The sequence below is a fragment of the Pyxicephalus adspersus genome, chromosome 1, assembly GCF_032062135.1.
Source record: "Pyxicephalus adspersus chromosome 1, UCB_Pads_2.0, whole genome shotgun sequence".
Taxonomy (NCBI): domain Eukaryota; kingdom Metazoa; phylum Chordata; class Amphibia; order Anura; family Pyxicephalidae; genus Pyxicephalus; species Pyxicephalus adspersus.
Window position 1 is genome coordinate 219,640 of NC_092858.1, and position 27,118 is coordinate 246,757.

Here is a 27,118-nt window from a genome sequence, read left to right on the forward strand (position 1 = left end):
TATACAGCGCTGTGTCCAGTCCTCCTGTAGGGGGCAGTATACCCAGTGTTCTATACAGTGCTGTGTACAGTCCTCCTGTAGGGGGCACTATAACCAGTATTCTATATACAGCGCTGTGTCCAGTCCTCCTGTAGGGGGCAGTACATCTGTTTATCTATATACATTATATAATTAGGACTGCGCCATCTTTGTTTAGGTGTCATCCAGGGCCCCATCTATTTTCCGGATCCCGGTTGACACAATCATGTAAATCGCGGAGGGGTCTCACGTGGGGAGAGGGGAGACTGCAGAAATGCTTCCTCCTACCTGCAGCAGATATGACATCATCTAAGGATGGGTTATATATTGATAGAAGGTGGAGCTTTTCTGAAATACGAGTCTGTGTGAGTTGTTACTGACAGGTTCCCCCCCCGGAGTGGCACTTTATATTCTCTCCTTGGTTGTGTTCCAGGCTGCAGAAGGCCCAGGAGGAGCACCGGACGGTGGAGGTGGAGAAGGTTCACCTGGAGAAGAAGCTGCAAAGTGAGATCCAATTGGCCAAACAGGAAGCTCAGCGGCTGCGGGAACTCCGAGAGGGGACGGAGAACGAGCTGAGCCGCCAGAAGTACGCCGAGCAGGAGCTCGAGCAGGTGGGGTCCCACAGGGTCGGCAGCATGTTGATTGGGCGGTGACCTCTGGGGCTAAATGACTACATTCCTCCGATCGCTGGGGCAGTGGTTCTGGAAGTGCAGCCATTGGGTACTCTTGTTTTAGCCCCGCCCCTTTGCAGCCAAGTCCCCACCCCGGCCCCAGTGATAATGGCTGCAGCTCCACGTAATGGCCATGTGATTTGCTTCATCATGGCGGGGTGACCACACTTAGTCACATGACACTGACTATTAGTGTTTGGGGTGTTTAGAGACTGATGGGACCAGCTTGCCCCCCACCCCCCGGCATTGTCACATGATGCACATAGCACCTCATAAGAGATCAGGGTCACTGGGCGATGAAAACTCTCTAACCATTTCTTGTCCCTGCCAGGTGCGGATGGCTCTCCGGAATGCTGAGAAGGAGTTGGAATCGCACAGCAGCTGGTCGGCCCCGGAGGCCCTCCAGAAATGGCTGCAGCTGACCCATGAGGTGGAGGTGCAATACTACAACATCAAGAAACAGAATGCGGAGAAGCAACTGATGCTTGCCAAGGAGGGGGTGAGAGGTGTAATATCTCTGACCCCTGAGGGGCTTCCCCTACCTGCTCCTGTGTTGTAATGCCTATCTCTGACCACATGGGGCCCTCCCTCACTACTCCTGTGTTGTAATGCCTATCTCTGACCACAGGGGGCCCTCCCTCACTACGCCTGTGTTGTAATGCCTATCTCCGACCACAGGGGGAGCTCCCTCACTACTCCTGTGTTAAATATAATGCCTATCTCTGACCCCTAAGGGGTGCCCCCTCTCTACCCCTGTGTTATAGGCCAATCTCTGACCCCTGAGGGGCTTCCCCTCCCTGCTCCTGTGTTGTAATGCCTATCTCTGACCCCTGCTCCCTCACTGCTCCTGTGTTGTAATGCCTATCTCTGACCCCTTGGGGGCGCTCCCTCCCTGCTCATGTGTTGTAATTCCTATCTCTGACCACAGGGGGCGCTCCCTCATGCTCCTGTGTTATAATGCCTATCTCTCACCACAGGGGGCGCTCCTTCACTGCTCATGTGTTGTAATGCCTATCTCTGACCCCTGAGGGGTGCTCCCTCCCTGCTCCTGTGTTGTAATGCCTATCTCTGACCCCTGGGGGGCGCTCCATCCCTGCTCCTGTGTTGTAATGCCTATCTCTCACCACAGGGGGCGCTCCCTCACTGCTCCTGTGTTGTAATGCCTATCTCTGACCCCTGGGCGGCGCTCCCTCACTGCTCCTGTGTTGTAATGCCTATCTCTGACCGTTGTAATGCCTATCTCTGACCCCTGGGCGGCGCTCCCTCACTGCTCCTGTGTTGTAATGCCTATCTCTGACCCCTGGGCGGCGCTCCCTCACTGGTCATGTGTTGTAATTCCCATCTCTGACCACCAGGGGCACGCTCTCATTGCACCTGTCCTTTTTTGCAGGCAGAGAAGATAAAAAAGAAGAGGAACACCTTGTTTGGGACCTTTCACGTGGCGCACAGCTCCTCATTGGATGATGTGGATCACAAAATCCTTTCTGCAAAGTAAGAGGACCTGTCAGAGCTTTGGACCCCCCTCACCTCCCCCATCGCTAAAGGGAAAGGGGGTTTCCAATAAAATGACCACTTAGTGTGAAACCAATTCATTACAACCTGAGCTGAGCTGCAGCTGTGTGTGTAATGTGAGCTTCAGTGGGCCGGCTCTGTACACTGCTGTGTGGAGAGCGCCACCTGCTGTCCGTGGAATGTCATTAAACATGTTTTATATTCCCCCCCAGACAAGCGCTGAGTGAGGTGACTGCCGCCCTCCGTGAGCGCCTCCATCGCTGGCAGCAAATCGAAACTCTGTGCGGCTTCCAGATCGTCAACAACCCCGGAATCCACGTCCTGATGTCCTCGCTCAACCTCGACCCCAGCCTGATGGGTGGAGCCAGGCCAGCCCCCGCCCACTTCATTATGACCGATGACCTGGACGACCTGGATGAAGAAATTGTGTCCCCCATCAGCATGCAGTGTAAGTGCCATGGGCCCTCAGGGGCCCCGTCCAGTCACCCCTGCCTGTGTGTGGTGTCGTGCTGTGGCCACTATTCATCAAAGAAGAAATGTGCAGTGTGTGAAGTCACCTGCCAGAAAATACCCCCCCCCCCCCCCCCCCCCCAAGAACAGGGTGACCCCACCATTCAGTGCAATGTCAGGCAGCTGTATCTTGTTCCCGCCTCATTCTCCCCCCTCATTGGTTGAGACAGATGCCGCCTGGCTGATGGGACGCAGATACAGCGAGCGCCCCTCTACCTGCTCGGAGGACTCCGCCCTCTGGAAGTTTTCGGGTTTGAGTGGATTTTTATTGGTTCCTGTCTGTCACCTCTGGCTGGTAGAACTCCGACCTGCCACCTCTGTGCTTTCTACCCCTACACAGCCCCTATGACCCCGAGCACCAAAGGGGGTGGGTGAGGGGAAAATAGGTTTGCAAGGGGGTGGCAGTTAAGTCTTCAAAGGGTAACTAGAAGATACAGGTGATTTAGGGGGAAGAGGTGGGGTGTGCAGGGGATTTTGGGGGAAGAGGTGGGGTGTGCAGGTGATTTGGGGGGAAGAGGTGGGGTGAGCAGGGGATTTTGGGGGAAGAGGTGGGGTAGGTGATTTTAGGAGGGGGGTAAGCAGGTGGTTCTAGGAGCGGGTTGTTGCAGTGGCTGGGGGCTTTTAGTCTGCTCTAGAATCCTGATGACTCATTAGGGGTCAGGCAGGAGATGGGGCAGCCTCTGTGGGGTCCTCCCAGCAGTGACAGGGAGAGAATACAAGTATTCCAGGTGGAGGTCCTCTTTAGGGCAGTGGGTTGTTCTGGGGGTGAGTTTCTGTGGGATTTTGGGGTAAATACCGGAATAGTTAAGGTGTTGATCCTGTCGGAGATGCAGTGTAGCTGAGTGCAGATCCTGAGCCCGGCGTCTCCTCCTCCATGGCAGGGCACATCTCCTGTATTTCTTCCACGTTTTCTATAGACAACTCACAGCCTTGCATGTCGGCATGTTCACACAGCCTGGGCACATTGCATGCTGGGAAAGGGGGCGGATGTAATGGCGGGAGAGGGGTGGTGCTTTGCTTCTGGTTCCCGCCTATTGAACAGGCAGAAGCTCCTCCCTATAGAGGACGGCAGTAAGTTGGGGCTCCTCAGGGGAGGGCCCTCATCTCATTCTTCTCTTCTTTCTCCACAGCGCCCAACCTAGCCAGCCTGCGGCACCGGCACCTGGACTCCGGGCACTCCGCCCACGGATCGCAGAGGTTGGTAGAAGGGTACGAGGCCGCCCCATCGCCCGTCCATTACCGGCCCAGCAAAGTCTCCCTCCACCGAATGCGCAGCCTCTCCCACGGACAATCGTTCAGCTCTGATCACCACCCCTCCTCTTCCAACCCCTCCCCCGCTCCCCCCTTTCCTGCCTCTCCTCCTCCCCCACCCCCACCCGGGTCACACCCCGTTTATTACCACCACTCCACCACCTACTACCTGCAGATGGATTCTCTTCCTGATCTGCCCCCTCCAGATGTCACCTCCGGGATGCCGTCACGTTCCCCCAGCGTTGGGTATTACTGCATGAGCGTGGCACATGTAACCCCCATCTAACCCCGGGACTCCCCGCTCCCAGGAATGGGGGATCCTCACCTGTGTGAACCCGTATGCAGTATCTGCATGATGTTTGCACCCCTTGTGTTTTACTCTTAACAAACTAAATTTCGTGGATGTTTCTGGGGGTCACCAGCAGGGGGAAGGGGGTCCTGTACCCCTATATAGATACTATATAGATAGAATTGTGGGGTCACCATCACTAGAGGGGTCACCATAGGAGGAAGGGGGTCCTGATTCCCCTATATATAGAATTGTGGGGTCACCAGCGGGAGGTCCTATCACTGGTGTCCCCATTATGTAGAAGTCAGCCTGGGATTTCCTGTGTCACCTTCCATAAAATACTGACAATTCCCTTTGATCGGATTTCCGTAGTCTCGGCACTCCGGGGTGTAAGGAGTTAATGTGGAGGACATGAGCAGTGTCGGGGTCACAGAATTGCTGACATTTTCGTACATAAAAGGCAATGCAGCCGCTGCTCATCCTGCAGAAAAAATCAGCAAATTTCTGCTTCCATACTAAACATGGAGCGGACAAGGGGACACATTCTCCAAGCAGACACGGGGTGCAGTGTGGAGTCTGGGGGACCCAGAAATACCCCCCCCCCCCCAGTGCTGTACACAGAACATAGAGCTAATCCCATTGGTACAGAGGAGCTGACACTCTAATGTCCCCATTCCCGCCTAGCTCTGACATACTCCATGCAGTGCACAGTCACATTGTCTTCTAGTAATGTATATTGGGTGTGAGGGTGTGATGCCCCAGCAATGTTTGTACCCCGTGGGGTGGGGGTGATGCCCCAGCATTGTTTGTACCCGGGGGGTGGGGTTTTGCCTGGGTTTGGTACAAAACCCTTCTATTGGTCTTTCTAACACAGCTGTTGACCCTTCAGATGGGGGCTAAGTACCCCTCATGGGTTGTCCCTGGTTGGGGTTCTCTTTTAACGTTTCCCGTTTTCTACCCCCAGGGATTTGAGTCACTCGGATTCGGACTCTTCTCTTCCCCTTGTGATGGAGCCGCGGCTCAGCAAACTTTACGGCTCCAAACCCCAGAAGGCCCTGGAGGACCAGCCAGGCCATACCCACAATGGTGGTAACCGTCACATGGAGCTGCCCAGCCTGGGGCCCCTCCAGCAGAGACTCAGCGAGAGCCCCCTGCTGGAGAAGAAGCCGATGTCATCCAGCCTGGGGGAGATCAACGTCCAGCTCCATTCCGACTCCTCCAGATCTCACAGCCCCAGCTCCACCGAGGCCGAAACTCCCTCCCCGGGCACCGAGGCCAAACACAACCACAAGAGCACCCGGATCCCCCAACTGGCTGGCAAAAAGACCCCCGGGGAGGACGACGGCGCCTCCACGGGAGAGGAGAACGACCCCAACTCCAGCAAGAAGAAGCTGACCCTCAACATCTTCAAGAAACCAAAGAAATAATGGACGCCGGCTGTCTGTAAAGAGCAGAGGAACATGGCGGGGGAGGGGAGAGATTTGGGGTGGTTGCCCTCTCCGAGGAGGTGGGGTCTAGGACCTTCTCGTCCTATCAGAACATTGCACGTACAATCAGGTGGAGGGGCTCCTGGCTGCTCACAATGCCCCCGCTTGGCCCTCAGTAAATCCTTTGCTTCGCTATGCATGGCTTGCAGGAAGTCACCAAATCCAGACACCCCATTGGAGGGCATTGATTGGACCGGGTGAGGTGGGGGGAGGAGTCAATGTTTTATTTTATCTGTTTTTTCTCTATTCTTTGCTTCAGATGGGCATGCCGAAAATAAAACCATTAATATTTATTAAAAAGTCTGCTGATGACTGGGGGGTGAGCTGTACCATATTTCCATCGAAAAAGGTCTGAAATGCCCGCATATCACACTGCTGACCTCCATCGGGGCCCCTCCGTATCTCACTGCTGACCTCCATCGGGGCCCCTCCGTATCTCACTGATAACCTCCATCGGGGCCCCTCATGACCTCCGTCGGGGCCCCTACGTATGACCCTGATGACCTCCGTCGGGGCCCCTACGTATGACCCTGATGACCTCCGTCGGGGCCCCTACGTATCACCCTGATGACCCCCATCGGGACCTCTACGTATCACACTGCTGACCTCCATCAGGGGCCCCTATGTGTTACACTGCTGACCTCCATCGGGGCCCCTACGTGCCACACTGCTGACCTCCATCGGGGCCCTACGTATCACTCTGATGATCTCCATCAGGGTCCCTAGGTATCACTCTAATAACCTCCATCAGGGCCCCCTATATGTCACACTGCTGACCTCCATCGGGGCCCCTACGTGCCACACTGCTGACCTCCATCGGGGCCCTACGTATCACCCTGATTACCTCCATCGGGGACCCCTATGTATCACTCCAATGACCTCCATGGAGGCCCTAAGTATCGCTCTCATGATCCCCATTGGGGCCCTACGTATCACTCTGAGGACCTTCATGGGGCCCCTATGTATCACTCTGAGGACCTCCATCGTGCCCCCAACGTATCACCCTGATGACCTTTGTCAGGGCCCCTACGTATCACCCTGATGACCTCCGTCGGGGGCCCCTACGTATCACCCAGATGACCTCCATCCAGGCCCCAATGTATCACTCCATTAACCTCCTTACCACCCCTTTTGTTTTACTCTAATGGCCTCCATCAGGGCCCCCTATGTATCACTCTAATGACCTCCATTGGGGCCCCCTATGTATTAATCCAATAACCTCCATCGAGGCCCTACGTTTCACTCTCATGATCTGCTTTGGGGCCCCCTATGTATTAATCCAATAACCTCCATCGAGGCCCTACATATCGCTCTCATGATCTCCACTGGGGCCCTACGTTTCACTCTCATGATCTGCTTTGGGGCCCCTACGTATCATTCTGTTACCCTCCTTCCCACCCCCTTTGTTTTACTCTGAGGTTGCCCTTCATGGGGCCCCAATGTATCACTCTGATGACCTTTTTGGGGCCCCTATGTTAGGATATTGTAAACTTATGTTTTTGGGGAGAGAATTTAATTGCAATGACCGATCTTATAGAGGAAAATTAGTTCAGTCTGCCCCCTGGTGGTCACCGGAGGAAATACCAAATATCAGCCAATCACCGAGCCAACTCGAGGTCACCTTCTATAATCACTGCCTTTCATTGGCTGTTTCCTGGGGGGCATGCCTAGGCCCAGATACAGCCCCGCCTCTAGTGATGGGTCCAACCCCCCATCTGAAATATAGCCAGTGCAGTGTGGTGGAAAGGAGCACAGGGCGCCCTCTGCTGGCTGAGGATGGAAAATAGAAAATAAGACATCACTCTGTATAATAAAATAATTGTTATATAAAACACCTTGGCACAATATTCAGGATACCATCAGACCACTGGACGAATCACACTCTTCCCTGTGGTCACATGACTGAGATAAAGTTCCATTCTTAAGGGGAAGATATTCATAAACGCACAGGCAACTTCCAGTCTGGACAGCCCAGGCAGAGTCACTGGGAATATTTGGCATGCGTGGTCACCTTGACTGTTGTGGGGGCCCAATAATTTGGGGTCCAGAATTGTGGGGGAACCCCACCGTCATGTGACACTTGTCTAGGCCAAGGAGCTGGCAATCAGTCTTGAATTTCCCCATTGGCAGGAGATAGGGGGCAGCATGGAGCCCCAATGTGAGGCAGGTAAGTCAGTCAGGGTGGACATCGGGGCTGCAGAGCCATGAGATGACATTGGAGGTCTCCAGGGCCACAGATGGCAGATTCTGATTGTCACATTGATTGAATGAAAGTAGAAGAGCCATCCCATAAACACGAGCCATCTTTACTCTGGCATCATCTTTTGAGTGGTTAGTAAATGTGATCCCTGAGGTATGGCGACCCTCATGGAACCTTCCGGATCCCCACACCAGGATGAGCACTGCTTAGAAGGCGTGGCCCTTATCCAGAATATCCCATTGGATTTCAGGCACCTGGGGAGAATGGCACTGTGATCCCCTCCTGTGATTGGCTGATCACAGGGGGGTTATTCCTGAATTGTTGGAAATTGAGGTATTGTGGATAAGTTGGAACATCTGCCACTGATTGGTCCAACATACAGTCACATGATCAGGCCTCACTGACGCCCCCTGTCTGCCACATGGGGTCATTGAAGTCCTGTTCGGTCAAGTTGACAGTGTAGGGGACGTCGATGATGGCGTTGGATTGGTCACGCTGACCGCTGGACGATCGCCAGGAGTTCAATGGCTGCAATGAGTTCCTAAACCTCTAAAAACGAGAAAACAGCGAGATCAACGCACAACACGGCCACCTTTATAACCACCAGGGGGAGCCCTTCTATAATTCCTATACCCACAGCTCACAGTATATCAGTGTGGGGGTCAGTGGGAAGAATTCCTCTTACATTGCTGGCCAGTGGGAGGAATGTCACCCTTACAGATAGCCAATAGATCATTGGGGTCACTTACACTGACCTGAGGGGCAAACTGCTCATTGCTCCCCTGGCTCCCCCTGGAGGAACCTTAGCTGTAAAGTGTCGGCTCATTGTACACTCACTTTGTACTGCCACACAGCATGGGATGGCGCTATAGACACACAATGTAGTCATACTCACATCACGCAGAGTTCCGCTCTCCCGGAAGATGGCCACGCCGGCCCAGATGGGGATCTGGATGCAGCACAGGGTGCCCATACATATGCCCAGGGCCTTGCCCCAGCGTGGGTACTCATAGCGCCCATAGAACAGCGGCGTGTTGTACATTTCCATGAAGATGTAGAAGAGGATGAACTGCAGAGAGACACCAATGAAAATCAGATCATGTGACCACCATCACCAATAGGAAAAGAGATCATTTCACAAGTCTGCACATCTACAGATTCATCACAGTGAACATTATCTGAATGAATGTTCAGGTGAATGTTCACATTATCATCTGAATTTTTTAGGTCCAGGCAAAGGCAGCTAATATATCACCAGGATTCCGGATTTATATTAGCTTCCCATAATGCAGCAGGGGGTGGGGCGTAACTCTGAGCCAATCAGGGCGCTTGTTAATGCTGTCCATATGTGAACAGGATTGGATGACATCATGCTGCTCCTTATCCAATTAGCAATTGGAATTGGAGTGGTGGGTGAATTTATTAATGAAGTTTTGAGATTATTAATATGCAGAAAGTAAATGCGACTTTCACCAAAGATTCACTGCTGGATAATAAATGACAGACATTTCAAACTCAAGTTTCACCCGTGGAAAATACTCTGAGTGCCTGGATCAGCATGACAGCCAGGAAAGTGGCATTTTCAGTGGGGGAGGCAGCTGCCTCTTTGGTGATTCGCTGCTCAATCATGAACTTATGTCAGATTTCTCCATAGGGATCAATAAATTTGGAAAAAGCATGCAGCTAGTGAAGTCAACACCATTCATCTCCAGAACTAATAAAGCCTTTGGACTAGACAGCCAGGAAAATGGCATTATAAATAATGGGGTCAATATTAGGGGCCAGAGCCTGCAGGATTGATACCAATGACGTACCCTGGGGCACTACTGTGTTATGGAGGTGGGTGACACTTACCAGCAGCAGGACGGGTGTACAGAATACCCAGCATGCCTTGAAGTAGAAGAGGAGTTTGGTGCACCAGGGCGGACAGCGGCAAACCATATCCACAATGTCCTGACAGAACTGATTGACACCTGAGAGACAAAAAAAATAAAAAAATAGGGAGATTTCCCCCAGTAGTTTGTGTCTCTGCCCCTCCCACAATGTATCAGGGGCCCCCTATTGGACGATGGTGGTGGGGTGTATCTGTACCATCATATAACCCCGATACATAGGAAGATCCGGGTATTGGGGTAAATAAGCTGTGAGAAATGCCTGAGATATCAGGGGCCCCCTATTGGACGATGGTGGTGGGGTGTATCTGTACCATCATATAACCTCAATACATAGGAAGATCCGGGTATTGGGGTAAATAAACTGTGAGAATGTCTGAGATATCAGGGGCCCCCTATTGGACGATGGTGGTGGGGTGTATGTGTACCATCATATAACCCCGATACATAGGAAGACCTGGGTATTGGGGTAAATAAACTGTGAGAAGTGTCTGACATATCAGGGGCCCCTGACTGGATGATGGTGGTGGGGTGTATCTGTACCATCATATAACCCCTATACATAGGAATGTCGGGGTATTGGGGTAAATAAGCTGTGAGAAATGTCTGGGATATCAGGGGCCCCCTATTGGACGATGGTGGTGGGAGGTCACCTCAGTAGGGAGCACGATGGGGTTTTTGGGTCTCACCTCAGTAACCAGTAAAAGTCCCATCAAGTAGAAAAAGAAGCAGAGCGCCCCCAGGAACATCGTCTTCCGTTTCCAATCTCGAAGTGCCGGGAACTCATCCAATATGGCCGTTGTTATTCCTTCCATATTCCCGAACTTGAGGACAGAGGAGAGAACTGCAGGGTCAGCGAGTGGGAAATATGAGATACACCTGGGGCCCGGACTGCAGTGTTAGGCCCTGTGCTCAGTGGGGACACAGATAACAAATGGCAGGATCGAGCCTGGGAAACCCCCACTCCAAGTTGTGTTACCCCCAAGCAATACCCCCAACAAGGACTTCCCTCAGGTGAGCCAGGAGGACAACAGAAAGTGGATGTGAAAGGCCCTCGGGGTCCAGAAGTTCCTGGATGGACATTGGTATGAAATGCCCTGGAAAATGTCTGAAACCCATTGATGGACAAAATGTGTAAGCTTCTGTGTCCCCTCCCGGAAGAGTCACCCCCAATGTCACTCACCCAACAACCCAATACCCAATCAACCCAACGCCCAACCCAACACCCCAATAATCCAACGCCCAATCAACCCAACACCCAATCAACCCAACGCTCATCAATCCAACACCCAATCAACCTATCAACCCAATAATCCAACGCCCAATCAACCCAACGCTCATCAACCCAACACCCAATCAACCCAACAACCCAATACCCAATCAACCCAACGCCCAACCCAACACCCCAATAGTCCAACGCCCAATCAACCCAACGCTCATCAACCCAACACCCCAATAATCCAACGCCCAATCAACCCAACGCTCATCAATCCAACGCCCAATCAACCCAACGCTCATCAACCCAACACCCAATCAACCCAATAATTCAATGCTCGCTCAACCTAACGCTTGTCAAACCCAACACCCAATCAACCCAACGCCCAACCCAACACCCCAATAATCCAACGCCCGATCAACCCAATGCTCATCAACCCAATACCCAATCAACCCATCAACCCAATAATCCAATGTCCGATCAACCCGACGCTCATTAACCCAACACCCCAATAATCCAACGCCCAATCAAGCCAACAATCTCACCCCCAAGCCTGTTAGTTAACTTACCAGAGTGTCCACACCCAGTGTGAAGAGCATCAAGAAGAACAAGATGGACCAGAACACTGAGCCAGGAAGAAGGGCAAGGGCTTCTGGGTAGGCAACAAATGCTAAACCAGGACCTGCTGGGAGAAAATGTAGGCTCGGTATAGTCACCCTTTGATGATGTCATCAGCCCATGACCAGGTCACATGCCTGGCCCTCCACTTTTCTTTCTTTTAATGTTTCTAAGGTGAAATATCCTGGAGTTACGTAAGGGATTTGTATCTGTAACTCGATCAGTCTGAGGAATACTGGGAACCCATTGGACGGTCCCACTATCACAATACTGGACAGAGCCCCCTGGAGGCGAGTGGTCAGAATAAAAGTTTGGGCAGTAGGCTGGGAATTGCTGGTTAGGCTAGCAGAGATTGGGGTTCAGCAAGTATACCTGGGGTTCAGGAAATGGGGTTGAGGTATGGAGATTACGGTTTGGTTGGGGTTTACATTGGTGAGGTCGGGGAGGTGATGATGTCAGTTGGGGGTTAGATTGGTGAGGTCGGGGAGGTGATGATGTCAGGTGGGGGTTACATTGGTGAGGTTGGGGGAGGGGGTGATGATGTTGATATCAGTTTGGGGTTATTTGGTGGTTAGCCTGAGGTTCAGGGTGGGGTCTCCAGGTAAAATTATGTTACATATATGCTCTTGGGGTTGTCAGGAAATTTTACTACTATACAGTGAATTGTGGACACAACCATTCGTGGGAACTTACCGGAATCCGCCACCTCTCCGACTGGCACTCGCTTCTTCCAGGCCATGTGACCCAAGATGGAGAAAATGGCAAATCCTGCAAAGAAGCTGGTGCAGCAGTTTCCAGTGGCAATCACCAGGGTGTCCCTGAGAGACAGACAATCAATCAGTCACAAATTTCTATAAACCTTGGGGGTGGGTAGGTGCAGGTAGGTGCAGGTAGGAGGGGGTAGGTGTGGGCAGGTGGATGGGGGTGGGTAGGTGAATGTAGGTGCCCATAGGTGAATGTAAGTGTGGGGGTGGGTGAATGTAGGTGCAGGTAGGTGAATGTAGGTGTGGGTGTGTGTAGGTGAATGTAGGTGCAGGTAGGTGAATGTAGGTGGAGGTAGGTAGGTGAATGTTGGTGCAGCTACTCACCTGATAACATTGTTGTCAAACTTGTTGTAGGAGGCCATAGACAGCAGCCCACCGAAGCCAATCCCCAGAGAGTAGAAGATCTGCGAGGCGGCGTCATTCCACACCTGAGGAACCCAACACACAATGATATGGGGGATGGGTATATAGAGAGGTGGGGTAACAATCCTTGACCCGAAATACCCCAGTATATTATTGGCTGGTGAGTTTTAGGGTTCTGGCCAACCATAAATCAGATAACTTCTACTGACCTACCAACAAAATTGGACATATCTATAGGGTTAGCTGGACGTATAACGCCCTGGGGCCCCGGACTGCTATAGGGCCCAAAAGTATCCAGTAATCTACACGGGCAGAAACAGAGCAGAGCACATACATAGAGATGTGATGAATAAATGAAGAGATTTATTGAATGTGACTGCTGTTTCGGCATGGGATCAAGCCCGGGGCCCTCTGTTTCGGCACGGGATAAGGCCCGGGGCCCTCTGTTTCGGCATGGGATAAAGCCAGGGGCCCCTGTTTCGGCATGGTATAAAGCACAGGGCCCCTGTTATGGCACGGGATAAAGTCCAGGCCCTTGTTTCGGCACAGGATAAAGCCCGGGGCCCCTGTTATGGCACAGGATAAAGTCCAGGCCCTTGTTTCGGCACAGGATAAAGCCCGGGGCCCCTGTTATGGCACTGGATAAGGCCGGGGCCCTTGTTTTGGCACGGGATAAAGCCTGGGGCCCCTGTTTCGGCACAGGATAAAGCCCGGGGCCCCTGTTATGGCACGGGATAAAGCCCAGGCCCTTGTTTCGGCACGGGATAAAGCCCGGGCCCCTGTTTCGGCACAGGATAAAGCACGGGGGCCGCTGTTTCGGCATGTGTTGGTGAGTTGGGTGGTACTGGGCTCTCTTGTTCAGGGATTGGATGGTGTCCCTCCCACCTGATACCTGAGCGCTCTGCAGTCTCCCCCAGTCAGCGGTAAGGTAGAATCGCACTCCATCGATGGAACCCTCCAGGGTGGCCCCTCGTATGATCAGCACAACCAGCACAAAGTATGGGAAGGTGGCGGTGAAATATACAATCTGTGGAGATAATGGGGGGGTCACAGAGAATTATAAATTATACCACAAAAAGGGCAAAAATGTGGGCAATGAGGACGATCAGCAGAGGGTAGAATTCGGGGCAACTTACCTTCCCTGAACTGCGGATTCCCTTCAACATGCACAGGAAGATGATGATCCAGGCAGCCAGCAGGCAAAGGGCCAGCTGCCACCTCACCGGGCCGGGGTCACTGAGGCCAGAACTGTGCACCACCCCCAGCACCTTCTCACTGCAAAGACAGGGGGCGCCAGAGAGCATTAGTGGGGCATATAGAAGATGGTACAGAAATGACCAGGAGCCACCATACAAAGAGGGGGGTGGGGAATGAAATCAATACAATCAGTAACTGCATCTTAAGCTGCGTACACACGTCCAATAATTATCAGTAGAAACAACCGACCGTTGAAGAACCGATTGGCTAAAAGTTGTTCTAAAAAAAAGTGACCAACGAGGCCGAAGAACGAGGATTGTAATTGGAAAGGAATGACTGCCACGTTGGATCTGATTGGTCGACGATCGTTCACTATCTATCGTGTGTACGGTCGTTCGGTGATTGTGCATGTTTCTGCGGTACACTCCCTGCATCGTACAAACGATTGTATCTAGCGTGTGGACACTGTTGGTGGATTATATATGAACGATCGGATTGTTACAGCGTGTACAGAATTGTGCACAATATGATTGTTCAAGTATAATCGTGCATAATCGTTAGTCATTCGTTTTCTAACGATAATTATTGCAAGTGTGTACCTACTGCACTACAGAGAGGGGGCACCAGAGATCAATATGGTCAGGGATTGCATTATAGGGTGGGGGCGGGGTATTACTACTGCACTACAGAGAGGGGGCACCAGAGATCAATACGGTCAGGGATTGCATCATAGGGTGGGGGCGGGGTATTACTACTGCACTACAGAGAGGGGGCACCATAGTTTAATACCATTATTGGCACTGCAGATTCATCGCTGACATTCACTTACTTCCAGAAAGCTTCAGTGGCGCTGAATTGGGAGCCGTTGTTGGATGAATTCTGAAAAACACGCAAAACACGTGAAAGGTGACACACAGAACATACGTGACGGCCACAGACACGGATCAGAACCTTACCGTACAAAGCTGGATGTATTGGGGGTGCTGGCAGGACCAGGGGAGGGGGCTCTGGAAGGAGTGGCCCAGGTAATAGAAGGTCCAGGCAATGATGACATTGTAATAGAGAGAGACCAACGCCGAGACCAGGAGCATCCCGATCCCGATACCTGAGGATGGAGACAGCACCGTCATTGGTCGGTCACTGGTACAGGAGACCAGTCATTGGTCGGTCACTGGTACAGGCATTGTTGGAGAATTGATTGGTTATTGATCGGTCATTGTTCAGGTATTGATTGGTTATTGATCGGTCATTGTTTGAGTAAGGATTGGTTATTGATCATTGTTTTGCTGTCACAATACACATGCTGTTCCTATTTGTAGTGCCATCACCCCTTTTGGGCTCAGGCAATGATTCTGATTGGTGGGTTTACCATAGTCGTCCTCCTCTCTGTGTCATTGGAGGAGCTTCCCTGGCATTATTACCTTTTAGGATTGGGCAGCATTTCCACACAGTGATGGGGCCCGCGGCCCCGTATTGGCCTAGGCTCAGCTCCATCAAGAAGAGGGGGATGCCGGTGAAGAAGAGCATGATGGAGTATGGGATGAGGAAGGCTCCTGGGAAAAACAACGCTCACCGTCAGATACAATCACCAAAAAATTGTACAATTCCAATCTCTAGGGACGGCGGCTTCAATTCACCCAACACTGTCACTGCCAATCAATTTTGTAATTCACACAGGTGGGTAGACCACGCCTATTTCCTGCTCACCTACCTTCTCATTGGACCGGGGTGATGATACATATTAATTGCCCAATCAGCTTCCTGGCAGATCTGTGTAAATCACATGACTTCAGAGTATATGAATGCACAGGTTTCTTCCCATGGACCCCAATCTGTACCGACCCCACCCCAGATATGATAAGTACTTACCTCAGGACCCCCCCCCCCTTGTACTGACCGGTGCCATATACCGGGATCTCCAATAATGGGAGAGGATATCTATACACCCAATATACACAATGCACATCCTGACCCCCAGATCGGGGTACAACCCATCCCCCCACAGACATTTCTAACAGGTGATTGGCTCCTTTAGGAATACCCGGAGGAGTGACACAATTTCTTCTGGTTCTGGGCGGCATGATCCAGCGATGTTGTCACAGGTCAGACATGTATAGGTGACACGTCATTGGATTCCACCCGCTCATTATGTGCTGGGTGTGGAGAACAAATCAGATTACTAAACACAATTATCTCCTGACACAGCCTGACCTCCTCCCACTGTCACATTCACATAACATTCACCCGCAATTTCTGGATATACCAAACTACTGACACCTCCAACCACTTCAGATTCCCCTATAATATTTCTGCCATGGAGGTGATTACTGTTATAGGGTGACAACGCTCTCATTTCCTCTCCCGTGTGGTCACCCTGTCACATGGGCTTCCAATAGAGACCCCAAGTGGCCATATACCGGCAATATGAAGGGCGTTGCACAGAATATGTACAGCACGGGGGCGCTCTCACCTCCTCCGTTCCTGTAGCAGAGGTATGGAAACCTCCAGACATTGCCCAACCCCACACAATATCCAATACACGAGAGCAGGAATTCATACTTCCCGCCCCAGGTCTCACGGGGTGGAGCAGAGGGCGATGGGGGCAATGGGAGCGGAGCGATGATGGCATTGGGCTGGAGGTCGGATCCTGGGGCTGCCGGTGCCTCCTGTAAAAAAACAAAAACATCTCATTAATAATATATATTACATATCCAGAATGTGTCACCCACCGGGGTCACAGAGGGTCAGTGTGTGTCACCCATTCATCCCCGGGGTCACTGAGGGGTCAGTGTGTGTCACCCATTCATCCCCGGGGTCACTGAGGGGTCAGTGTGTGCCCTGCACTGTCACCTGCATTGATGGTCTTACCTATGTTACCTATCCCTCCTCCCTCTCCCCCTGCACTCTCACCTATGTTACCTATCCCTCCTCCCTTCCCTCCACCATTCCCCCCATCACTTTTCAGCTCTCACCTGCATTGATGGTCTCTTTCTCAGAGCAGTCTCTTGCTGTGCTCTCACCTGTCTTAGTGATCTCTCTCTCTCCCCAGTTTCCCCCCTGCGCTCTCACCTGTGTTGGCGATATGCTGCTGGCTGTGTCGCTGGGCTGCATTTCTGCCCCAGTCCCCTCCTTACTCCATTGCTCTGGGGGCAGTTTCATGTGTGCTGGGGGTATCACTTCCAGGAATGGAGAAAGTCAGGTTGAGAAGCGGACATCCTCCCCTATCCACACATTTTACAAAGACAGGTCTTACCTGAGGCCAGGTGTGCACAGCCCCGCCCCCTCATGCTGTGTCATCATTGTGTCTCCATGGAGACGGGGCCTGACCCAACCTGTAGAGCCTTCACAAAAGAGGAGCCGCCTGGCACTGAGAGGGTTAATCTGACAGCTGGGATTTTCCTAGACAGAGCTGAGCACAGAATGTCAGACAAATGCGCTCAATATGGCCGCCCCCCAGGGCCAGGGGCCAAGGTTCCCACAGCTCCCATTGCCATCATACAAATAATGTCAGCCTGCAAGAAGTACCCCGCCCAGGGTGGCTGCATACCATCCTGGGGCAGATCACTTACCTGTAAGCGGTGTTATTGCCCCACCTGAATGGACTCAATAATACAGACAATGTAACAACAAAACACTGTGAGGGGCCCCGAGATCAACATGGGGGCCACCATGGCTGGAAATGATCGTCAGGTGTCTGTCCTGTGTCATGGGCAGCCGGGCACATCAGGGGCCCCTTATGGCTGTACATCTAACAGGCGTGTTCTGCAGCAGGGGCCCCATCACAATGGATACACATTGGTGAATGTACAAGGGGTGGCCATGACACCTCTCTTCCTATACAAAGCTTTAATTATTATTAATAAACAGTATTTATATAGCGCCAACATATTATGCAGCGCTGTACAGTGAATAGGGGTTACATATGACAGACACAGGAGGAGGGGACCCTGGCCCAAAGAGCTTACAATCTAGGAGTTGGGGGAAGTGTCCCACAAAAGGAATAACATGGATCTGATGTAACCCAACGAGCGGTGCGATAAACACGGAAAGGAGTGAATCCATCGCACATCTGTGACATACAACCCAAGTGAATCCGTGTTCACTTCTGTGCTATGGACGCATTGATTGCATTATTATTAATAAACAGGATTTGTATAGCGCCAACATATTACGCAGCGCTGTACAATAAATAGGGGGTACAAATGACAGACTAATACAGACAGTGATACAGGAGGAGAGGACCCTGCCCCGAAGAGCTTACAGTCTAACAACAGAACATTATATAACACACACTAAAATCACACAGAAAGCTGTTAATCCAACAAATGAATCTCCTAGGTTGTTAGGGGCCCCTTCTGGGCCATTGTGGGGGCCCCTGTTATGTCACACCGTATTACAGCTGATGTGATTGGCAGCTGCGCCCCATTATATTGCGGCGATATATACGGGCTCTGTGCTCCCCCACAATGCACCGCTGTCAGTGTCCCCAGCACTCTGATGAATCCTCCATGTATGTGTACACAGGCCTCCCCTGGTATGTGGGTAGAATCTGGAGATGAACTGGTTAAGCAGGACTAGTTAGTCCTCAGCAGTGCTCGTGATTGCACTGATTGGGCTGCTGGTTAGTAGCTGATAAAAGTCTGTGAAGGGGAAGCCAGGTGTACTTAGTGCAGGAGGTGACCATGGCTGGAGTGATGTACCACCAATACCCTGTCTTCCCCAATTATGGGCCATCCTATCGTCCCCCATTCTACAAACCCAATCAGCCATATTGGAAGCCACCATACAAAGGGGCCCTGGGGCCCATGAAGCCCACCCTGCCCCTGGACTGTCTGGATGACTATCGGTGGGCCCAGCTGAAGGTTCTGCTCAGCCAGTTGGGTCCGGGGCTGAGCCGCTTCTATACCAAGGAAGTGGGGGTGCAGGTGAACCCCAGGGTGGATGCCTGTGTCCAGTGCTCGCTGGGGCCCCGCACTCTGAAGAACCGTAAAGGGGGCTCCTTCCTCTATCGCCCTGTGCCGGGGCAACATGCTGGCCTCCATATTGTCACCCCGGTGAGGTTTCCTCGCACCATAGCTGTGTATTCCAGGCTGACAGACCGCAGGCTCTTCACCCTCCCACCAACCAAGGGAGGGAATGGCAACCAGGATGAGAAAGAGGACCTGGAAGTCCGGGAGGTGAGTGAGGCCGGGCCCAGGAAACCAACCTTCCAGGTGAGTGGAATCCGTTATCTTCTATAGCTACTGTCTATGTGCTGTTATATCAGTTCATCTGTGGATCCTGCCAGAAATCTTGTGTGCTGATAACTTCCTGTGCTGCCATGCCTATTGTTCTATGGACCACAGAATCCCCCCTGTAGTAATGTATGGGGGGGTGACAACACTGCTTCCTCATAGATACATTACTGTTAGAGTTGTCACTATAGGGTGGGAAGGGTTACTGGCAGGATCATGAGGTGGTGCAGAGCCTATACAGAGAACAGATGCTGAGAATTGCCCCTGGTCACGTGATGGGGAGGGGGGCAGTGAGGGGTCTCCGGTCTCATTGTTTTCTCTCTGCAGTTCCTGGAGCAGAAATACGGATTCTTCCATTGCCGGGACTGTCAGGTGCGATGGGAAAGTGCTTACGTTTGGTGCGTTTCTGGAACCAACAAGGTGAGATCCATAAACCTGCAGGCGGGATGGCAATGTACAGCCTGCAGTAATACACCCCTCCCATAGGGGGCCCTGTGTAGGACTGAGAGCCAATCAGAAGCTGACGCAATGTTTCATTGATTGATTTCTGTTCATTGATCCTGGATGGATTGTGGTATGTGAGTGCTCCCCCCCCTTATGGTGGTTGGGGTGGTGGTGCTCCCCCCCCTTATGGTGCCTGGGGTTGGGGTGGCGGTTCTCCCTCCCCCCCTTCATGGTGGTTGGGGTGGCGGTTCTCCCTCCCCCCCCCCTTATGGTGCCTGGTGTTTGGGGTGGTGGGGCTCCCCCCCTCATGGTGGTTGGGGTGGCGGGGTTCCCCCTTAGTGTCCGTGGCTCCTGACCTCTGGCTTTGTTTTCCAGGTGTACTTTAAGCAGTTTTGCCACAAATGTCTGAACGCGTATAATCCGTATTACGTGGAATCCATCGAATGTAAGGTGAGCCCTGCCTTCTATTAACCCTTCATACACCAAACTATTACACTGCCCCCAGAGGCTGTGATTGGCCCTCACACCTGGGGTGTCACACTTCATTTTTGTGTAAAGTTCTCTGGATTGATGGGTCACCGGTTACGGAATTGGTTTTGAGGGTAATGGGGAATTTTTGGGATGGGTGAAGTGCTGAAGTCATCTGATTGAAATTTACTGCTCATCCCTACCAATCACATTCTGATGAGCCAGAAATCTCTGAATTTGAGATTTGCTTTGAGGTCTGCAATCATGCACGAGAAAAGTTAATTGCAAAGCCCCAGAGCATGATCTTGTCACTGGAATTGTAGGGGAGGGTCTGGCAGGACCTGTGGGAACATGTCCCAAGAGAAAAACATCTGCAGATTATACCAGAAATACATTGGCTGAATGGCAATCTCCTATCTGACCACTAGGCGGTGCTGTGTTGGCAATCTCCTATCTGACCACTAGGCGGTGCTGTGTTCACACTGAATATAGCATAATAGGCTGTCAGTGTCACTGCCAGGTTGGTGCACAGTGCCACCTGGTGGCTGCCTACAGTATTGGTCAAAGGTCCTGTAGTGACACAAATACAAACTTTGCTGCCTCAGCATTTTTAGAGAGAGAGATAGATATATAGATATATTTTGTATTATTAAATAGGATTTACATAGCGCCAACATATTCAGCAGCGCTGTACATTGCTGGGTATGGTCTTCTTGCCATGTCAGTGCTTGATTACAATCTGTGGGCTTCTGCTCATCTGAGTGCTATTGGGGAATGGGAGCTCAATGGGATGGAGATTGGGGGGCTTCCTGGCCACCGGCCCCAAATCGTTCTGCTCTCAGCCAGTCGGTTCTCTTCCCAGTGCCCCCACGGTGCTCCATTGTGCTGGAAAATACCCGGGGGGGGGGGGGAATTGTCAGCTCTATGGGTGAGGAGCCCCCACATGTGGAGGGTCGGTGATATGTCCGCAGGAAATGCGCTGATTGGGGCACTGCATGTGGCACCATTCTGTACCTGATCATACGCTATGTTATATGTTGGCGCTATATAACTACTGAATAACTGGTCATGGGGGGGAGGGGAGTTTTAGAATGGAATTGTAGTCTGGTGGCAGAAGCGGCAGGTAAGTTTGTGTTATGGTGGATCTGTCAATCTCTGGGTTTTCCTTGCACCCCTCCCTTCCCCCATTGGATGCCCCTATAACCCCGAAATCTTCTTCTTCCAGAGCTGCATGAAGGCGTTGTGTTCCTGCCCCGATAGGCGTCACATCGACCTGAAGCGCCCTCATTGCCAGGAGCTGTGTGGCCGTTGTAAGGGCCAAAGACTTCCCTGTGACAAAACCTACAGCTTCAAATACATCGTCTGATCCCTAAATACCCCCTGTGGGGTAAGAACCCCATGGGCCCCCGAGTGACCCTCATAGTGCCACGTGTGGTGACCGCACACGTCCGATGTTGGGATTGTTTGCACTGAATTGTACAGTTTTTGTTGTTGTATGAAATGATTTCTTTGTAAATAATTGGATTGAATGCCCCCGAATTCCCTCACCCCCGAATAAATGAGGCGCCGGACATACGGGAGAATGTCTGTGCTCACATCATGTGTATATACCCCACAGCCAGCTTTGTATTGTTACCAGCTGAAACACTGCAATCCTAAAATATGAAGAATAAAAATATTCAAATGTCCTCCTTGCTTCTTATTTACCCCTTTATTTACCCCCCCCAGTGTCATCATTGCTTCTTATTTACCCCCCCCCGGGGTGCTGCCGTCTTCTCCTCCCCTTCCATGGGGTCCCCGGGGTGCTGCCGTCTTCTCCTCCCCTTCCATGGGGTCCCCGGGGTGCTGCCATCTTCTCCTCCCCTTCCATGGGGTCCCCAGAGTGCTGCCATCTTCTCCTCCCCTTCCATGGGGTCCCCGGGGTGCTGCCATCTTCTCCCCTTCCATGGGGTCCCCGGAGTGCTGCCATCGTCCCCTTCCATGGGGTCCCCGGAGTGCCGCTGTCTTCCCCGCCCCTTCCATGGTGTCCCCGGAGCGCCGCCGTCTTCTCCTCCCAGATTTGGCCCAGGTGGTACGGAGCGTCCATTTGGGGGGCCCTGCTCTTGGAATAGCCAATCACCATAATTTGTATGTTATATAAAAGGGTAGATAACTTTGTTTTTCTAAAAACAAAAAGGCCCCCCGGTTCTATCATTAGGGCCACAGCAGTAAAGTCTGAATGTGAGCGCAGAGCGTCCTGGGAAACGCACGCCATGAACCCCAGGGGGGATGGACAGGGGGGACTTCTGTCACTGAAAGATGGCCGCCTCACACGGGTGCAGTAATATTGGGAATGACAAATACAGCACCATACATCACGTGTGAGAGATATGAAGGTTTATACATGGGTATAATGACAGCTGCATGGACACAGACACAGCTCTCATGCTGCTTCTGTATGAGGGGCGGGGTTATCTCTCAGCCCAGGGTGGGCGGGGTTATCTCTCTCAGCCCAAGGTGGGTGGGGCATAGCTGATCACCAACGCCCAAAGGACACGCCCACTGTCGGGGAGCTCACACTGAAGAAGAATGCCATAGAAAAAGAAAGGACGGGGGTGTCAAACGCAAATACATAGAGGGCCGAAATTAAAAACTTGGGCCGAGTCAGGAGCCAAACTTTAAATTTATTGATGTTTACTACTTCATCCATAACTAACAAAACCAAACCCCTCTCCACACACTTTAGGGTGGAAAAGACTCATTTCCATCTATCTAAAAAAGGACCTTGAGGGCCGGATTTGGCCCACGGGCCGGAGTTTCACACCCCTGAGATAGGAGATGGACGCAGACAGACAAAACCAGCTGATTGTGATGTCATCGTACACGCCCAATCAGGTGGTAGTATGCATTCCGTGGGTAGGATTATCCGATAGGACAACACGCACACGTTAGACATGCCCGCTCTTTGGCAGTTCATTTAGAAGTTTCTGGCCTGAACCCATGAGAGACCCCGTAACCCCCAACCCCTAATTCTGACTTTCTGAGGGCCCCTGTAACCCCCAATCCTTACCATCTGAGGGTTCTGTAACCCCAATCCTGACCTTCTGGGGGCCTTCTAACCCCACTGCTGACCTTCTGATGCCCCCATAACCCCCAATCCTGACCTACTGAGGGCCCTGTGAACCCCAATTCTGACCTTCTGAGGGCCCCGTAACCCCAATCCTGACCTTCTGGGGTCCTTGTAAACACCAATCCTGACCTTCTGGGGGCCCTGTAACCCCCAATCCTGACCTACTGAGGGCCCTGTAATCCCCAATCCTGACCTACTGAGGGCCCCGTAAACCCCAATACCCGGATCTTCCTATGTATCGGGGTTATATGATGGTACAGATACACCCCACCACCATCGTCCAATAGGGGGCCCCTGATATCTCAGGCACTTCTCACAGCTTATTTACCCCAATACCCGGATCTTCCTATGTATAGGGGTTATATGATGGTACAGATACACCCACAATCCAAATATTTCTGGACACTTTCAGCTGAGACTTTGTGATAAGTTGGAGGTCCCATGATGGATTTCTCCTATTGCCCTAATGAACTTAGGGACCCCATGAGGCCTCAACACTTTAAATGGGGGAATTGGGGTAGGTCGGCTCTCCCCCATTTACGGAGTGGGGAATTTGGAGCTCCATCATGGGACCTCTGCAGGCAAGACCCCCATTTTGTTTTTCATGGCTAATATATTGGGGTCTTGAGTTGGACAGAAGAGTTCAGGGTAATAATATGTCCCTTCTACCCACAGGGGGGCATCTACTGGTTCACTCTGATTGACTCCTACAGTACCAGCTTTGGGCTCATCATCATCACCCTCTTCATGTGTCTGGGCATCGCCTTCTTCTATGGTGAGTGCAGATCCGCAACTACCACCAACTACTGGGGGAAATCTCCCCATTGTGGGAGGGGCAGAGACACAAACTACTGGGGGAAATCTCCCCATTGTGGGAGAGGCAGAGACACAAACTACTGGGGGAAATCTCCCCATTGTGGGAGGGGCAGAGACACAAACTACTGGGGGAAATCTCCCCATTAGGGGCCCCGACGGAGGTCATCAGGGTCATACGTAGGGGCCCCGACGGAGGTCATCAGGGTCATACGTAGGGGCCCCGACGGAGGTCATCAGGGTGACACGTAGGGGCCCCTGATGGAGGTTATTAGAGTGATACATAGGGGCCCCTGATGGAGGTCATCAGTGTGATACGTAGGGGCCCCGACGGAGGACATCAGGGTGATGCGTAGGGGCCCCGACGGAGGTCATCAGGGTGATACGTAGCGGCCCCGACGGAGGTCACCAGGGTGATACGTAGCGGCCCCGACGGAGGTCACCAGGGTGATACGTAGCGGCCCCGACGGAGGTCACCAGGGTGACACGTAGGGGCCCCGACGGAGGTCACCAGGGTGACACGTAGGGGTCCCGACGGAGGTCACCAGGGTGATACGTAGGGGCCCTGATGGAGGTCATTGAAGCAGTAGGTAGGGGAGTAAAACAAAGGGGGTGGTAAGGGGGTTAATGGAGCGATATGTAAGGGTCCCGATGGGGGTCATCAGTGTGATACTTAGGGCCCCGATGGAGGTCATCAGTGTGATACTTAGGGCCCCAATGGAGGTCATCAGTGTGATACGTAGGGGCCCCGATGGAGGTCAGCAGTGTGATACGTAGGGGCCCCGATGGAGGTCAGCAGTCTGATACATAGGGACCCCGATGGAGGTCATCTGAGTAAAACAAATGGGGGTGGTAAGGGGGTTAATGGAGCAATACGTAAGGGCCCCGATGGGGGTCATCAGTGTGATACTTAGGGCCCCGATGGAGGTTATCAGTGTGATACGGAGGGGCCCCGATGGAGGTCAGCAGTGAGATACGGAGGGGCCCCGATGGAGGTCCCCCCCCATGTCACTATTCTGCCTAGCAGGGAGACAACCAATAGAAGCCCTCCACCTCCCCCCAGCAGACAGGTTATAGCCAATCCTGTAACGGCAGCACCTTTCATCCAGTAATATGGTATAAAGAGAACCCGTCATTCCCTGAACACTTACCGGGTCCACAAAGTCCGGGTTGAGTCCATAGCACAGCTTCTGGATGCGGGAAGTGATCTTATCAAACATAACGCGCTCCTGGCGGCCATCTGTATGGGGGCAAAAAGTCTGCGTTACACACCACAGGCACTACAAAACCCCCCCAATATCACATATGGAGGGCTGGGGATCAGGGGTCACACACCAGGTCTATGGAGGGGGGCAATGCTGGGGTATTTACCCCTCCTGTATTGTACTATGGGCCCCGTATTGGGGTATTTACCCCTCCTGTATTGTACTATGGGCCCCGTATAGGGGTATATACCCTCCTGTGATGTACTATGGGCCCCATATTGGGGTATATACCCCTCCTGTATTGTACTATGGGCCCCGTATAGGGGTATTTACCCCTCCTGTATTGTACTATGGGCCTGTATAGGGGTATTTACCCCTCCTGTGATGTACTATGGGCACCGTATATTCCCCCTCCCGTGTCCCGGGCCGTGCCCCTCCCCCTCACCTCTCTTGATCACGTGCATGGCTCCGGTCTCCGGTGTGACGGTTCGTCTCCCTGAGTCTGAGGTAAAATGAGCGCCAATTCCTCACAAACAAAAACCGCGCCAAATGCGGCTTTCTGATGTCATAAGGAGCCAGCGTCCGGGGGCGGGGTTTCACCAGACGTCTTCCCGCCACTAGCTGTCTGTCAGGGAACTTTCCTAGCCCCGCCCTTAGTTTTCTGCAGGAGACAATGTGGTCTACGCGAAAATGGTGCCCATCCCTCACAGTATGACTGCGTGCTCTGCCTCTAGTGGTCAATACTAGTATAGATCCATGAGGAGTTTCATGTCTGCTGTGGCGGACATTTTGTGTGAGACCCTGTGACTGAAGTCCCGCTTCCCGCCTTGTGAGATGGGAGGAGAGCAGCGGGCCGGGCCCTTCCCTCAGACATGTTGTCATTGTACAGACTCCATTGTGTGCCCACAGCGTCTGTGCTAGACAAACACTCCCAAACCATCATACATATCAAATCCTGACCTTCTGAGGGCCCCTATAACCCTTGTGAGGCTTCCCTGTTCTCCCCTAAATTTCCAGGCACAGGTTTCACTGAGGAGCAGAGGACAATGAAATTACCCCCGGGCTATAGGAAGCTGGAACTCCAGGCCTGGCAGTCTGGGCTCACAGGGAATTGGCAGAAGCCCTGACCAGGGGTAGGAGCTGCGCTGATCAGGGACTATGGGGGATCTCATTCTTTCTACACAGAATGTGGGGGTTAAAGTGGAACTCCAGCTAATGTATCTGAAGTCCAGCTGCTCCCTAAGATTTGGAAGGGACATAGCACTGAGAAGTTGTTTTGTAGCAGCCTCGTCAAACTTTTTCCATGCAAAATACTCAAAATATAATAAACCGCTGAGGGCCCGGTCTGTCCTGACAGTCTCTGTGGGGTACATGGCTCAGCGCTGGGTCACATGGTTACAATCTGCATGGAGTTTGTATGTTCTCCCAGTGTCTTCCCCCAACCCATAGACTAATAATGACAGATGGGGGGGCATTAGATTGTAAGCTCCTGAGGACAGTGATATGACAATATGTGGGCGCTATATAAGGAAAGAGACCCCAATGGGGTCACATCCCCCGGGCCCCGTCCACACTCCTTCTCCACTCACTAGCCCAGGCAGGGGCCCCAAATAAGTTCCCCTTAGACCCAAACATCAGAAAAAGGGCCCCGGCATCCCACTTGCCCAGACCTGGGACCCAGGAAGAATACCACTCTGCTGAGCCACATTCCCCCCAGTGGCCCTGGTAGGGGCCCGGCTCCTGAGCCCCAGTAAGTGAGTTTTCTGAGAGCCGGCTGATGAAGAGAGGGCAGGGTTCCTCTTTTCCCTTATATACAGTGATATGTATGATGGTTTGGGAGTGTTTGTCTAGCACAGA

At 52.3% G+C, this 27,118-nt stretch overlaps 3 protein-coding genes across 5 annotated transcripts in view; 2 read left to right on the top strand and 1 right to left on the bottom strand.

The window, feature by feature from the left end:
* Positions 1-6,038, top strand: part of STIM1 (stromal interaction molecule 1) — a 19,684-nt gene extending 13,646 nt beyond the window's left edge. Inside the window, exons 7-13 of one of the 3 annotated variants that reach the window (XM_072399953.1) lie at positions 452-629; positions 1,021-1,188; positions 2,080-2,180; positions 2,414-2,649; positions 2,882-2,962; positions 3,842-3,908; positions 5,216-6,038. In XM_072399953.1, the coding sequence (XP_072256054.1) occupies positions 452-629; positions 1,021-1,188; positions 2,080-2,180; positions 2,414-2,649; positions 2,882-2,962; positions 3,842-3,908; positions 5,216-5,678 (1,294 nt within the window). In that variant the 3' untranslated portion in view covers positions 5,679-6,038. Of the gene's footprint in view, positions 1-451; positions 630-1,020; positions 1,189-2,079; positions 2,181-2,413; positions 2,650-2,881; positions 2,963-3,841; positions 4,209-5,215 lie in introns of all 3 variants that reach the window. The other 2 variants (XM_072399944.1, XM_072399963.1) reach the window with 2 other exon arrangements.
* A 1,512-nt stretch (positions 6,039-7,550) lies between these two features.
* Positions 7,551-17,270, bottom strand: LOC140321753 (sodium-dependent proline transporter-like). The gene is made up of 14 exons (XM_072398541.1): positions 17,058-17,270; positions 16,459-16,654; positions 15,410-15,541; positions 14,945-15,093; positions 14,818-14,867; positions 13,928-14,066; positions 13,684-13,818; positions 12,753-12,856; positions 12,358-12,482; positions 11,616-11,728; positions 10,520-10,654; positions 9,793-9,930; positions 8,834-9,007; positions 7,551-8,487 (listed from the first exon to the last, which is right to left on the bottom strand). Exons 1-14 carry the CDS (start codon positions 17,145-17,147, stop codon positions 8,329-8,331), a joined length of 1,839 nt encoding a protein of 612 aa, XP_072254642.1. The 5' UTR covers positions 17,148-17,270; the 3' UTR covers positions 7,551-8,328.
* Positions 17,271-18,655: 1,385 nt separating this feature from the next.
* On the top strand, positions 18,656-21,822 carry LOC140323159 (protein ZAR1-like 1.S). Its single transcript, XM_072399976.1, has 4 exons — positions 18,656-19,201; positions 19,550-19,642; positions 20,042-20,116; positions 21,360-21,822. The coding sequence occupies exons 1-4, from the start codon at positions 18,671-18,673 to the stop codon at positions 21,498-21,500; spliced, it is 840 nt and encodes a 279-aa protein (XP_072256077.1). The 5' UTR covers positions 18,656-18,670; the 3' UTR covers positions 21,501-21,822.
* The last annotated feature ends 5,296 nt before the right edge of the window (positions 21,823-27,118 follow it).